Consider the following 14,054-nt stretch of genomic DNA (forward strand, 5'->3'; position numbering starts at 1 on the left):
CACATTGATTTCGCAAAGTTTTTCATATATCATTTTTTCGAACAAATTCTTGGGCCTGCAAAACCATATTTTGTCGAAAGAACCCCTTGAGTAATGTGCCAAAGGTGGTAGCATTGGGTAAAAAACCAAGCTTCAAGAGGGCACCAAATAGAGAAAATCCAAAATCCACTCGACCCACGAGGCAGTAACAGTCAATGCCCATGCCCAATGTGTAATCATCAACTAGAATAATGCCCTTGTTGCCACGCATGTCTCTGAAAACGGAAATAGCTGAGTGATAATGCTTCATCTTAATAATACGGGCCAGAAGTTTATTGAATTGAATAACTCTAGGCAAAGGCCTCATCGGGACCATCTGATTGTACAAGCTCAAAGCATTTTCCAGCTTATCAATATCGCTAATATTGTCCCTTAAACTTCCAGATTCATAGCTGAAATTGGAACTCATAGAAGAGTGATCATTATTGCTAGCAGTAGTACCAGTAATTGCAGCGGCAGAAATAGAATGAAATCGAAATTGAGAATCAGGATTAGGGAAATTGGGAATTAGGATTAGGGATAGGGTTAGGGTTTGGAGAGAGATATGTTAAAGTACTAGTTGAGATACTTGGTGCTTTCTGGAATTGAGGAATGGAAACAACAGAAAAAGCTCTACTCTCGATCTTCATATCTGACACAAGACTAGTTATTTTTTCTTCTTTCCAACAAACGTCAACATTTTATAGCTATTAACACTTGATAATACAATAACTAATTACAAAAAAGGGTAACTACCTTCATATCCTTTCTTGCTCGATCTATTAACCATGTTGGGAAGTTATTTTCCCATTCGATATCCTTAACTAGTTTGGCAGTGAATTGCGCCAGGATATGGCTACACCCATTTCCAGCTCTAGGAACAAAAGAGAACTTGCAACACTCAAAATCCTTTCTAAGGTTACCAATGTCCTCCAGGACTGTTTCTACGTTATTGTCCTAAACATTGCCTGTCTTAATTTGGTCCACTACACCTTTGCAGTTTGTTTGGACTTCAATATTAGTACAACTTGCGTTCTTTGCCATTACTAGAGCACTTCTAATAGCCAGTGCTTCTTCTTTGCTTGCTTCTCCTCTCTTGCGTTCAAAATATTCCTTTTACTTTCACAATCCTTCCCACCCAGTTCCTAGCTATGATCCTCAAACTTGTTCTTACCATTTTGGCTGATATTGCTGCATCTGTATTTATTTTAATCACTCCCTCCTTAAGTGGTTCCCAACCATCTTGCTGATGCTTGCCAACTTCTGGAGTGGCATTGTTTCCTGCACCTGCAATTGTTTCATTTTCATATTCGATCCATTCTTGCTATTTTTTATCAACAATTTGCTTTGCCTCCTTGTTCTCACAGTGGAATACCATACTGTTTCGTGCCTTCCAGATTTGCCATAGGATGTTTACTGTGAGGTTGATTCTGTCCTGCACACAAGACTAGTTGAATTAACAGAAAAATGTTGAGTTATTACGTAAACTATGTTATTTTGCTTAGTTAACAGAATTAAGTAGGAATTAGTAGTATTTTGTCGTTTTCTTTGTAGTTTGTTGTGTTTGGGGTATTAAGTGGATTTTTTCAAATTCGGTCCATGTCAGCAAGTTAGTTACAAGTAACTTTAGGCACTAGTATTAGTAGGAAGAGGCTCTACACTTTTTGTTATTAATTTTACTGATATTGAAACCGATTCCTTGTGAGTGAATGGATCAATTCCTTTCTCTGCAAGTTTCCCTCAACTCTTCCTTTATTCTCTGATCATCTCTTTCCTCTCTATTTTGAATTTTACATTTTCTCTTATTCGTTGCTGAATTTCAGTGAAGTACCATTGATTGAGCTTGAGTTTGTGACAAATGGTATTTAGAGCAGTCGATTCTGAGGAAATGACAGAAACTAGAAGTAAAGCTTCTAAGGAAAATCTTAAAAGGTTAGATAGAGAGGTCTCAGAACTGGGAATGGCTGTGAAGAACTTGGCTGGGTCTGTGAGTGAACTTAGTCTATCTATTTCACTTACTGGTAGGTGCCGAACCTGTACAATAATAATTACTAAAAAGTCCTAATCACCACCACAATTAATTATAAAACAAATCCGAGTACTGGAGCAGGGACCCTAGGTGTGCAATGGGTTACTTGATTCACCATGTTTCCGAAAAGTTTGCTTGATCCGATATACCAGAATTGTCTATAAATATACTAAAATTGCATACAATGGCAAGTAGAGTCGATTCTACAGGGAACGGGTTGGAAATTGTTTCTTTCCACGTCAATAGAATAAATTGGGGGATAATTAATGAGGTGAAAATAAAAATAAAATAAACAAAATTCAAAGCTAACTTACCAAGTACAATTTACTAAAAATAGCAATTAATAAAATTCTACCCAAAGGATCAACTTTTCAGGCACGGTCCAATTAAATGATCATTGATGCAAAGATATTTCATTCATCCGTCTCTAGGTTGGTTATAGCTATCAAGAAGTTCTGACAACCAGTTCTTCCTTACTTTTTTGACAGTCAAGGCACGACCATTGACTGCTTCTCTAACCAGAAAACAACCCTAGGTACGACCGTAGAAATTTAATTATCCAATTGCATTAAAACTAGAAGAACCCAACCCTAACCAATAAACACGCTAAGAGGGTTTATTTAAATTAGATCTTGCGTTCCCCCAACATAAAGCCAATTATGGTGGTTGTCACTAGTTGTCAACTAAACGAACAATTACGGATTCAATTTAATTGACGTGACAGTAGGCTATTAAATTAAATCAAATACCTGGCCGTTGATATTCACTTAATAAAATACCCATGAACAATTAATTCAGAAAACGCAAGAACAGCAACAAATTGGACGAAATAGTGAAAATTCGATTAGATCTCACAGATGTTATGAATCGCGCTTTCGCGTTAACCCTTGGGTAGAAGGGGAATTTAGCCGTTCCTCATCATATCAGTCTTGCGCGATTTAATTGATTTCATCCACGCAAACATCAAAGAATCTGGAACGATGAAGTAACGAAGAAAGAAAAAGTGAAAAGTCTTGCTTGTTTCTGCGTTGGAGTCCGTACTGAATCCGAAAGTTCAATGCCAAAGCCAACGAAAATTGTACAGATCCAAAGCAAAAGCAAAAGAGTCAAAATGTAAAAGCCAAAAAGCAAGGGAAAAGTCTTGGATGTTTGACAGATGCGAAAAAAGGAAAACTAAAGCTAAGGTAGTGATTCCTCGTGAATCTGGATTGTTTTCTTCTTTGTAGCGCCGCCAGTAGGAGCCAAATCAGGAGCAAGCTTTGTCTAAGGGTTCTAATCCCACGCATCTGGTCCACGTGGACCTGGTTCCTTAATTGGTTCTCCTGCTGTTACCAAGCCCGCGGGTCCGGCTTTTGGGTAACCCTCTACAATTTCTAGCGTGGGCACATCCTGAAATAAAGGGTCTTCTGGAAATTTGCTTCAAAAGATTATTTTTATCACCAACCACCTACAATTTACACAAATATCAAATATGAGCAAATTCTCAATTCTTAGCGCCATGAGTAGCCAAAATTAGGACAGAATAATAGTGCAAAATGTGCTCAATTACCGCTCTATCACTTACTTAAGATTTAATAGCATGAAAATGCATTCATTTCCTCTGCATTGATATGACATAATACTATCGGAGTGAAACAAGGGATCTAAAGGAGAACAGAAGTTAGACTATATTAGTAACAAGTAAACCTTTTGTGTGTATTTACAAATGTTTGGGGAATAAATACCAAATCTTTTGAGTCCAAAACACTTACCTTTCAAAGAGTTTCAATTGACAAAAAGATCCTCTTTTATGATTTCTACTTCGGTTCATTGGGTCCAAACTTCTCAATTATCTCCATACAAGAAGGATAATTTTCTTTATCTTGTAGCAAATCTATTAAAATAGAAAAAGTTGATGAGTCCATTTTAAATCCTCTTCTAGCCATTTCTTCAAGAAATCTCAGTGCATCATTATATTCCCCTCTCCTAAGAAGTTCTTGAGCAATAAAACTAAATGTTATCCCATTAGGCGAACAACTATTCTCTTACATCTTCACAAAAAACTCTTTAGCTTCATCCAGCAAACCTTTTAGACAAAGATTAGTAATCATCGTTTTATATGTTGACACGTTATGTTCCATTCCTTTTAAAGAAAGATTATTGAAAAGATCCCCTGCACATTGAAACCTCCCACTTTTGCACAATCCATGAAGAATGATGTTGTACATAGTTATATCAAGTTTGACTCCATCAAATTGCATTTTCTGCAGGAATTGCAGGGCCTCCTCAATATGTCCACATTTGCATAGGCCATCCAACATTGTACAGTAGGTATGAAAATCAGGAGTTAAGGAAACAGCTTGCATCTCAACGAATACTTCTCTTGCAGAACGATACCTTGCCATCCTGAACAAACCCTGCAAGACAATATTATATGTACCAACGTCAGCTCTCAAACCTCTCTGTGGAATTTCCCTGAGGAGATGCATGGCCTTATCATTTTCATTTTTCTTGAAATGCCCATTCATTAGAGTACTGTGGCTTAGAATATCTGGATGCACACCCCTATTAACCACGGTGTCAAAAATTTTCCTTGCTTTATCCATTTGGCCCTGCAAACAGTATCCATTCATCAGGACATTATATATAACTGTATCAGAATTTTCACCTCTCTGAATCATGATCTCAAATACATCTCCTGCATCTTGCAAGGATCCTTCCCTAGAAAATGCATCAATCAGAATACAATAAGTAAAATGGCTTGGAGGAATACTAAAATGACTCATCTAGTTCAGTAGCATTTTGACATCTTTTAATTTGCCCAATTTACAAAGGCCATGAATCAAACAGTTATAGGTGACAACACACGGGAGAACACCCTTTTCGATCATCTCATGCAAAAGGGCCAGAGCTTGATCGACCATTTTATCTTTGCACAGTCTGTCAATAATAGTCGTGTATATGATGGCATTGGGTTTAACATTCGTATTTTAACCATTTTCCATTATCCTAAAGAATTTAATTGCAGTGCTAGTGTTTCCCGCCTTACAAAGCCCATGGATTACACTTCCAAGGATGACCACATTGATTTCGCAAAGTTTTTCATATATCATTTTTTCGAACAAATTCTTGGGCCTGCAAAACCATATTTTGTCGAAAGAACCCCTTGAGTAATGTGCCAAAGGTGGTAGCATTGGGTAAAAAACCAAGCTTCAAGAGGGCACCAAATAGAGAAAATCCAAAATCCACTCGACCCACGAGGCAGTAACAGTCAATGCCCATGCCCAATGTGTAATCATCAACTAGAATAATGCCCTTGTTGCCACGCATGTCTCTGAAAACGGAAATAGCTGAGTGATAATGCTTCATCTTAATAATACGGGCCAGAAGTTTATTGAATTGAATAACTCTAGGCAAAGGCCTCATCGGGACCATCTGATTGTACAAGCTCAAAGCATTTTCCAGCTTATCAATATCGCTAATATTGTCCCTTAAACTTCCAGATTCATAGCTGAAATTGGAACTCATAGAAGAGTGATCATTATTGCTAGCAGTAGTACCAGTAATTGCAGCGGCAGAAATAGAATGAAATCGAAATTGAGAATCAGGATTAGGGAAATTGGGAATTAGGATTAGGGATAGGGTTAGGGTTTGGAGAGAGATATGTTAAAGTACTAGTTGAGATACTTGGTGCTTTCTGGAATTGAGGAATGGAAACAACAGAAAAAGCTCTACTCTCGATCTTCATATCTGACACAAGACTAGTTATTTTTTCTTCTTTCCAACAAACGTCAACATTTTATAGCTATTAACACTTGATAATACAATAACTAATTACAAAAAAGGGTAACTACCTTCATATCCTTTCTTGCTCGATCTATTAACCATGTTGGGAAGTTATTTTCCCATTCGATATCCTTAACTAGTTTGGCAGTGAATTGCGCCAGGATATGGCTACACCCATTTCCAGCTCTAGGAACAAAAGAGAACTTGCAACACTCAAAATCCTTTCTAAGGTTACCAACGTCCTCCAGGACTGTTTCTATGTTATTGTCCTAAACATTGCCTGTCTTAATTTGGTCCACTACACCTTTGCAGTTTGTTTGGACTTCAATATTAGTACAACTTGCGTTCTTTGCCATTACTAGAGCACTTCTAATAGCCAGTGCTTCTTCTTTGCTTGCTTCTCCTCTCTTGCGTTCAAAATATTCCTTTTACTTTCACAATCCTTCCCACCCAGTTCCTAGCTATGATCCTCAAACTTGTTCTTACCATTTTGGCTGATATTGCTGCATCTGTATTTATTTTAATCACTCCCTCCTTAAGTGGTTCCCAACCATCTTGCTGATGCTTGCCAACTTCTGGAGTGGCATTGTTTCCTGCACCTGCAATTGTTTCATTTTCATATTCGATCCATTCTTGCTATTTTTTATCAACAATTTGCTTTGCCTCCTTGTTCTCACAGTGGAATACCATACTGTTTCGTGCCTTCCAGATTTGCCATAGGATGTTTACTGTGAGGTTGATTCTGTCCTGCACACAAGACTAGTTGAATTAACAGAAAAATGTTGAGTTATTACGTAAACTATGTTATTTTGCTTAGTTAACAGAATTAAGTAGGAATTAGTAGTATTTTGTCGTTTTCTTTGTAGTTTGTTGTGTTTGGGGTATTAAGTGGATTTTTTCAAATTCGGTCCATGTCAGCAAGTTAGTTACAAGTAACTTTAGGCACTAGTATTAGTAGGAAGAGGCTCTACACTTTTTGTTATTAATTTTACTGATATTGAAACCGATTCCTTGTGAGTGAATGGATCAATTCCTTTCTCTGCAAGTTTCCCTCAACTCTTCCTTTATTCTCTGATCATCTCTTTCCTCTCTATTTTGAATTTTACATTTTCTCTTATTCGTTGCTGAATTTCAGTGAAGTACCATTGATTGAGCTTGAGTTTGTGACAAATGGTATTTAGAGCAGTCGATTCTGAGGAAATGACAGAAACTAGAAGTAAAGCTTCTAAGGAAAATCTTAAAAGGTTAGATAGAGAGGTCTCAGAACTGGGAATGGCTGTGAAGAACTTGGCTGGGTCTGTGAGTGAACTTAGTCTATCTATTTCACTTACTGGTAGGTGCCGAACCTGTACAATAATAATTACTAAAAAGTCCTAATCACCACCACAATTAATTATAAAACAAATCCGAGTACTGGAGCAGGGACCCTAGGTGTGCAATGGGTTACTTGATTCACCATGTTTCCGAAAAGTTTGCTTGATCCGATATACCAGAATTGTCTATAAATATACTAAAATTGCATACAATGGCAAGTAGAGTCGATTCTACAGGGAACGGGTTGGAAATTGTTTCTTTCCACGTCAATAGAATAAATTGGGGGATAATTAATGAGGTGAAAATAAAAATAAAATAAACAAAATTCAAAGCTAACTTACCAAGTACAATTTACTAAAAATAGCAATTAATAAAATTCTACCCAAAGGATCAACTTTTCAGGCACGGTCCAATTAAATGATCATTGATGCAAAGATATTTCATTCATCCGTCTCTAGGTTGGTTATAGCTATCAAGAAGTTCTGACAACCAGTTCTTCCTTACTTTTTTGACAGTCAAGGCACGACCATTGACTGCTTCTCTAACCAGAAAACAACCCTAGGTACGACCGTAGAAATTTAATTATCCAATTGCATTAAAACTAGAAGAACCCAACCCTAACCAATAAACACGCTAAGAGGGTTTATTTAAATTAGATCTTGCGTTCCCCCAACATAAAGCCAATTATGGTGGTTGTCACTAGTTGTCAACTAAACGAACAATTACGGATTCAATTTAATTGACGTGACAGTAGGCTATTAAATTAAATCAAATACCTGGCCGTTGATATTCACTTAATAAAATACCCATGAACAATTAATTCAGAAAACGCAAGAACAGCAACAAATTGGACGAAATAGTGAAAATTCGATTAGATCTCACAGATGTTATGAATCGCGCTTTCGCGTTAACCCTTGGGTAGAAGGGGAATTTAGCCGTTCCTCATCATATCAGTCTTGCGCGATTTAATTGATTTCATCCACGCAAACATCAAAGAATCTGGAACGATGAAGTAACGAAGAAAGAAAAAGTGAAAAGTCTTGCTTGTTTCTGCGTTGGAGTCCGTACTGAATCCGAAAGTTCAATGCCAAAGCCAACGAAAATTGTACGGATCCAAAGCAAAAGCAAAAGAGTCAAAATGTAAAAGCCAAAAAGCAAGGGAAAAGTCTTGGATGTTTGACAGATGCGAAAAAAGGAAAACTAAAGCTAAGGTAGTGATTCCTCGTGAATCTGGATTGTTTTCTTCTTTGTAGCGCCGCCAGTAGGAGCCAAATCAGGAGCAAGCTTTGTCTAAGGGTTCTAATCCCACGCATCTGGTCCACGTGGACCTGGTTCCTTAATTGGTTCTCCTGCTGTTACCAAGCCCGCGGGTCCGGCTTTTGGGTAACCCTCTACAATTTCTAGCGTGGGCACATCCTGAAATAAAGGGTCTTCTGGAAATTTGCTTCAAAAGATTATTTTTATCACCAACCACCTACAATTTACACAAATATCAAATATGAGCAAATTCTCAATTCTTAGCGCCATGAGTAGCCAAAATTAGGACAGAATAATAGTGCAAAATGTGCTCAATTACCGCTCTATCACTTACTTAAGATTTAATAGCATGAAAATGCATTCATTTCCTCTGCATTGATATGACATAATACTATCGGAGTGAAACAAGGGATCTAAAGGAGAACAGAAGTTAGACTATATTAGTAACAAGTAAACCTTTTGTGTGTATTTACAAATGTTTGGGGAATAAATACCAAATCTTTTGAGTCCAAAACACTTACCTTTCAAAGAGTTTCAATTGACAAAAAGATCCTCTTTTATGATTTCTACTTCGGTTCATTGGGTCCAAACTTCTCAATTATCTCCATACAAGAAGGATAATTTTCTTTATCTTGTAGCAAATCTATTAAAATAGAAAAAGTTGATGAGTCCATTTTAAATCCTCTTCTAGCCATTTCTTCAAGAAATCTCAGTGCATCATTATATTCCCCTCTCCTAAGAAGTTCTTGAGCAATAAAACTAAATGTTATCCCATTAGGCGAACAACTATTCTCTTACATCTTCACAAAAAACTCTTTAGCTTCATCCAGCAAACCTTTTAGACAAAGATTAGTAATCATCGTTTTATATGTTGACACGTTATGTTCCATTCCTTTTAAAGAAAGATTATTGAAAAGATCCCCTGCACATTGAAACCTCCCACTTTTGCACAATCCATGAAGAATGATGTTGTACATAGTTATATCAAGTTTGACTCCATCAAATTGCATTTTCTGCAGGAATTGCAGGGCCTCCTCAATATGTCCACATTTGCATAGGCCATCCAACATTGTACAGTAGGTATGAAAATCAGGAGTTAAGGAAACAGCTTGCATCTCAACGAATACTTCTCTTGCAGAACGATACCTTGCCATCCTGAACAAACCCTGCAAGACAATATTATATGTACCAACGTCAGCTCTCAAACCTCTCTGTGGAATTTCCCTGAGGAGATGCATGGCCTTATCATTTTCATTTTTCTTGAAATGCCCATTCATTAGAGTACTGTGGCTTAGAATATCTGGATGCACACCCCTATTAACCACGGTGTCAAAAATTTTCCTTGCTTTATCCATTTGGCCCTGCAAACAGTATCCATTCATCAGGACATTATATATAACTGTATCAGAATTTTCACCTCTCTGAATCATGATCTCAAATACATCTCCTGCATCTTGCAAGGATCCTTCCCTAGAAAATGCATCAATCAGAATACAATAAGTAAAATGGCTTGGAGGAATACTAAAATGACTCATCTAGTTCAGTAGCATTTTGACATCTTTTAATTTGCCCAATTTACAAAGGCCATGAATCAAACAGTTATAGGTGACAACACACGGGAGAACACCCTTTTCGATCATCTCATGCAAAAGGGCCAGAGCTTGATCGACCATTTTATCTTTGCACAGTCTGTCAATAATAGTCGTGTATATGATGGCATTGGGTTTAACATTCGTATTTTAACCATTTTCCATTATCCTAAAGAATTTAATTGCAGTGCTAGTGTTTCCCGCCTTACAAAGCCCATGGATTACACTTCCAAGGATGACCACATTGATTTCGCAAAGTTTTTCATATATCATTTTTTCGAACAAATTCTTGGGCCTGCAAAACCATATTTTGTCGAAAGAACCCCTTGAGTAATGTGCCAAAGGTGGTAGCATTGGGTAAAAAACCAAGCTTCAAGAGGGCACCAAATAGAGAAAATCCAAAATCCACTCGACCCACGAGGCAGTAACAGTCAATGCCCATGCCCAATGTGTAATCATCAACTAGAATAATGCCCTTGTTGCCACGCATGTCTCTGAAAACGGAAATAGCTGAGTGATAATGCTTCATCTTAATAATACGGGCCAGAAGTTTATTGAATTGAATAACTCTAGGCAAAGGCCTCATCGGGACCATCTGATTGTACAAGCTCAAAGCATTTTCCAGCTTATCAATATCGCTAATATTGTCCCTTAAACTTCCAGATTCATAGCTGAAATTGGAACTCATAGAAGAGTGATCATTAGTAACAAGTAAACCTTTTGTGTGTATTTACAAATGTTTGGGGAATAAATACCAAATCTTTTGAGTCCAAAACACTTACCTTTCAAAGAGTTTCAATTGACAAAAAGATCCTCTTTTATGATTTCTACTTCGGTTCATTGGGTCCAAACTTCTCAATTATCTCCATACAAGAAGGATAATTTTCTTTATCTTGTAGCAAATCTATTAAAATAGAAAAAGTTGATGAGTCCATTTTAAATCCTCTTCTAGCCATTTCTTCAAGAAATCTCAGTGCATCATTATATTCCCCTCTCCTAAGAAGTTCTTGAGCAATAAAACTAAATGTTATCCCATTAGGCGAACAACTATTCTCTTACATCTTCACAAAAAACTCTTTAGCTTCATCCAGCAAACCTTTTAGACAAAGATTAGTAATCATCGTTTTATATGTTGACACGTTATGTTCCATTCCTTTTAAAGAAAGATTATTGAAAAGATCCCCTGCACATTGAAACCTCCCACTTTTGCACAATCCATGAAGAATGATGTTGTACATAGTTATATCAAGTTTGACTCCATCAAATTGCATTTTCTGCAGGAATTGCAGGGCCTCCTCAATATGTCCACATTTGCATAGGCCATCCAACATTGTACAGTAGGTATGAAAATCAGGAGTTAAGGAAACAGCTTGCATCTCAACGAATACTTCTCTTGCAGAACGATACCTTGCCATCCTGAACAAACCCTGCAAGACAATATTATATGTACCAACGTCAGCTCTCAAACCTCTCTGTGGAATTTCCCTGAGGAGATGCATGGCCTTATCATTTTCATTTTTCTTGAAATGCCCATTCATTAGAGTACTGTGGCTTAGAATATCTGGATGCACACCCCTATTAACCACGGTGTCAAAAATTTTCCTTGCTTTATCCATTTGGCCCTGCAAACAGTATCCATTCATCAGGACATTATATATAACTGTATCAGAATTTTCACCTCTCTGAATCATGATCTCAAATACATCTCCTGCATCTTGCAAGGATCCTTCCCTAGAAAATGCATCAATCAGAATACAATAAGTAAAATGGCTTGGAGGAATACTAAAATGACTCATCTAGTTCAGTAGCATTTTGACATCTTTTAATTTGCCCAATTTACAAAGGCCATGAATCAAACAGTTATAGGTGACAACACACGGGAGAACACCCTTTTCGATCATCTCATGCAAAAGGGCCAGAGCTTGATCGACCATTTTATCTTTGCACAGTCTGTCAATAATAGTCGTGTATATGATGGCATTGGGTTTAACATTCGTATTTTAACCATTTTCCATTATCCTAAAGAATTTAATTGCAGTGCTAGTGTTTCCCGCCTTACAAAGCCCATGGATTACACTTCCAAGGATGACCACATTGATTTCGCAAAGTTTTTCATATATCATTTTTTCGAACAAATTCTTGGGCCTGCAAAACCATATTTTGTCGAAAGAACCCCTTGAGTAATGTGCCAAAGGTGGTAGCATTGGGTAAAAAACCAAGCTTCAAGAGGGCACCAAATAGAGAAAATCCAAAATCCACTCGACCCACGAGGCAGTAACAGTCAATGCCCATGCCCAATGTGTAATCATCAACTAGAATAATGCCCTTGTTGCCACGCATGTCTCTGAAAACGGAAATAGCTGAGTGATAATGCTTCATCTTAATAATACGGGCCAGAAGTTTATTGAATTGAATAACTCTAGGCAAAGGCCTCATCGGGACCATCTGATTGTACAAGCTCAAAGCATTTTCCAGCTTATCAATATCGCTAATATTGTCCCTTAAACTTCCAGATTCATAGCTGAAATTGGAACTCATAGAAGAGTGATCATTATTGCTAGCAGTAGTACCAGTAATTGCAGCGGCAGAAATAGAATGAAATCGAAATTGAGAATCAGGATTAGGGAAATTGGGAATTAGGATTAGGGATAGGGTTAGGGTTTGGAGAGAGATATGTTAAAGTACTAGTTGAGATACTTGGTGCTTTCTGGAATTGAGGAATGGAAACAACAGAAAAAGCTCTACTCTCGATCTTCATATCTGACACAAGACTAGTTATTTTTTCTTCTTTCCAACAAACGTCAACATTTTATAGCTATTAACACTTGATAATACAATAACTAATTACAAAAAAGGGTAACTACCTTCATATCCTTTCTTGCTCGATCTATTAACCATGTTGGGAAGTTATTTTCCCATTCGATATCCTTAACTAGTTTGGCAGTGAATTGCGCCAGGATATGGCTACACCCATTTCCAGCTCTAGGAACAAAAGAGAACTTGCAACACTCAAAATCCTTTCTAAGGTTACCAATGTCCTCCAGGACTGTTTCTATGTTATTGTCCTAAACATTGCCTGTCTTAATTTGGTCCACTACACCTTTGCAGTTTGTTTGGACTTCAATATTAGTACAACTTGCGTTCTTTGCCATTACTAGAGCACTTCTAATAGCCAGTGCTTCTTCTTTGCTTGCTTCTCCTCTCTTGCGTTCAAAATATTCCTTTTACTTTCACAATCCTTCCCACCCAGTTCCTAGCTATGATCCTCAAACTTGTTCTTACCATTTTGGCTGATATTGCTGCATCTGTATTTATTTTAATCACTCCCTCCTTAAGTGGTTCCCAACCATCTTGCTGATGCTTGCCAACTTCTGGAGTGGCATTGTTTCCTGCACCTGCAATTGTTTCATTTTCATATTCGATCCATTCTTGCTATTTTTTATCAACAATTTGCTTTGCCTCCTTGTTCTCACAGTGGAATACCATACTGTTTCGTGCCTTCCAGATTTGCCATAGGATGTTTACTGTGAGGTTGATTCTGTCCTGCACACAAGACTAGTTGAATTAACAGAAAAATGTTGAGTTATTACGTAAACTATGTTATTTTGCTTAGTTAACAGAATTAAGTAGGAATTAGTAGTATTTTGTCGTTTTCTTTGTAGTTTGTTGTGTTTGGGGTATTAAGTGGATTTTTTCAAATTCGGTCCATGTCAGCAAGTTAGTTACAAGTAACTTTAGGCACTAGTATTAGTAGGAAGAGGCTCTACACTTTTTGTTATTAATTTTACTGATATTGAAACCGATTCCTTGTGAGTGAATGGATCAATTCCTTTCTCTGCAAGTTTCCCTCAACTCTTCCTTTATTCTCTGATCATCTCTTTCCTCTCTATTTTGAATTTTACATTTTCTCTTATTCGTTGCTGAATTTCAGTGAAGTACCATTGATTGAGCTTGAGTTTGTGACAATTGGTATTTAGAGCAGTCGATTCTGAGGAAATGACAGAAACTAGAAGTAAAGCTTCTAAGGAAAATCTTAAAAGGTTAGATAGAGAGGTCTCAGAACTGGGAATGGCTGTGAAGAA

At 37.3% G+C, this 14,054-nt stretch overlaps 1 protein-coding gene across 1 annotated transcript; it reads right to left on the reverse strand.

Annotated features, from left to right (window-relative positions):
• Positions 1-64: 64 nt before the first annotated feature.
• LOC113755263 (protein Rf1, mitochondrial-like) lies at positions 65-12,510 on the reverse strand (the record flags this gene model as incomplete). Its single annotated transcript, XM_027299302.1, has 7 exons — positions 12,146-12,510; positions 11,032-11,703; positions 10,296-10,643; positions 9,182-9,853; positions 5,190-5,537; positions 4,076-4,747; positions 65-431 (listed from the first exon to the last, which is right to left on the reverse strand). Coding segments are annotated over exons 1-7 (3,444 nt in total), but the record flags the coding sequence as incomplete, so codon positions are not given.
• Between the last annotated feature and the right edge of the window lie 1,544 nt (positions 12,511-14,054).

This window comes from Coffea eugenioides, unplaced genomic scaffold (assembly GCF_003713205.1).
Source record: "Coffea eugenioides isolate CCC68of unplaced genomic scaffold, Ceug_1.0 ScVebR1_1363;HRSCAF=2201, whole genome shotgun sequence".
In the NCBI taxonomy this organism is placed as follows: Eukaryota; Viridiplantae; Streptophyta; class Magnoliopsida; order Gentianales; family Rubiaceae; genus Coffea; species Coffea eugenioides.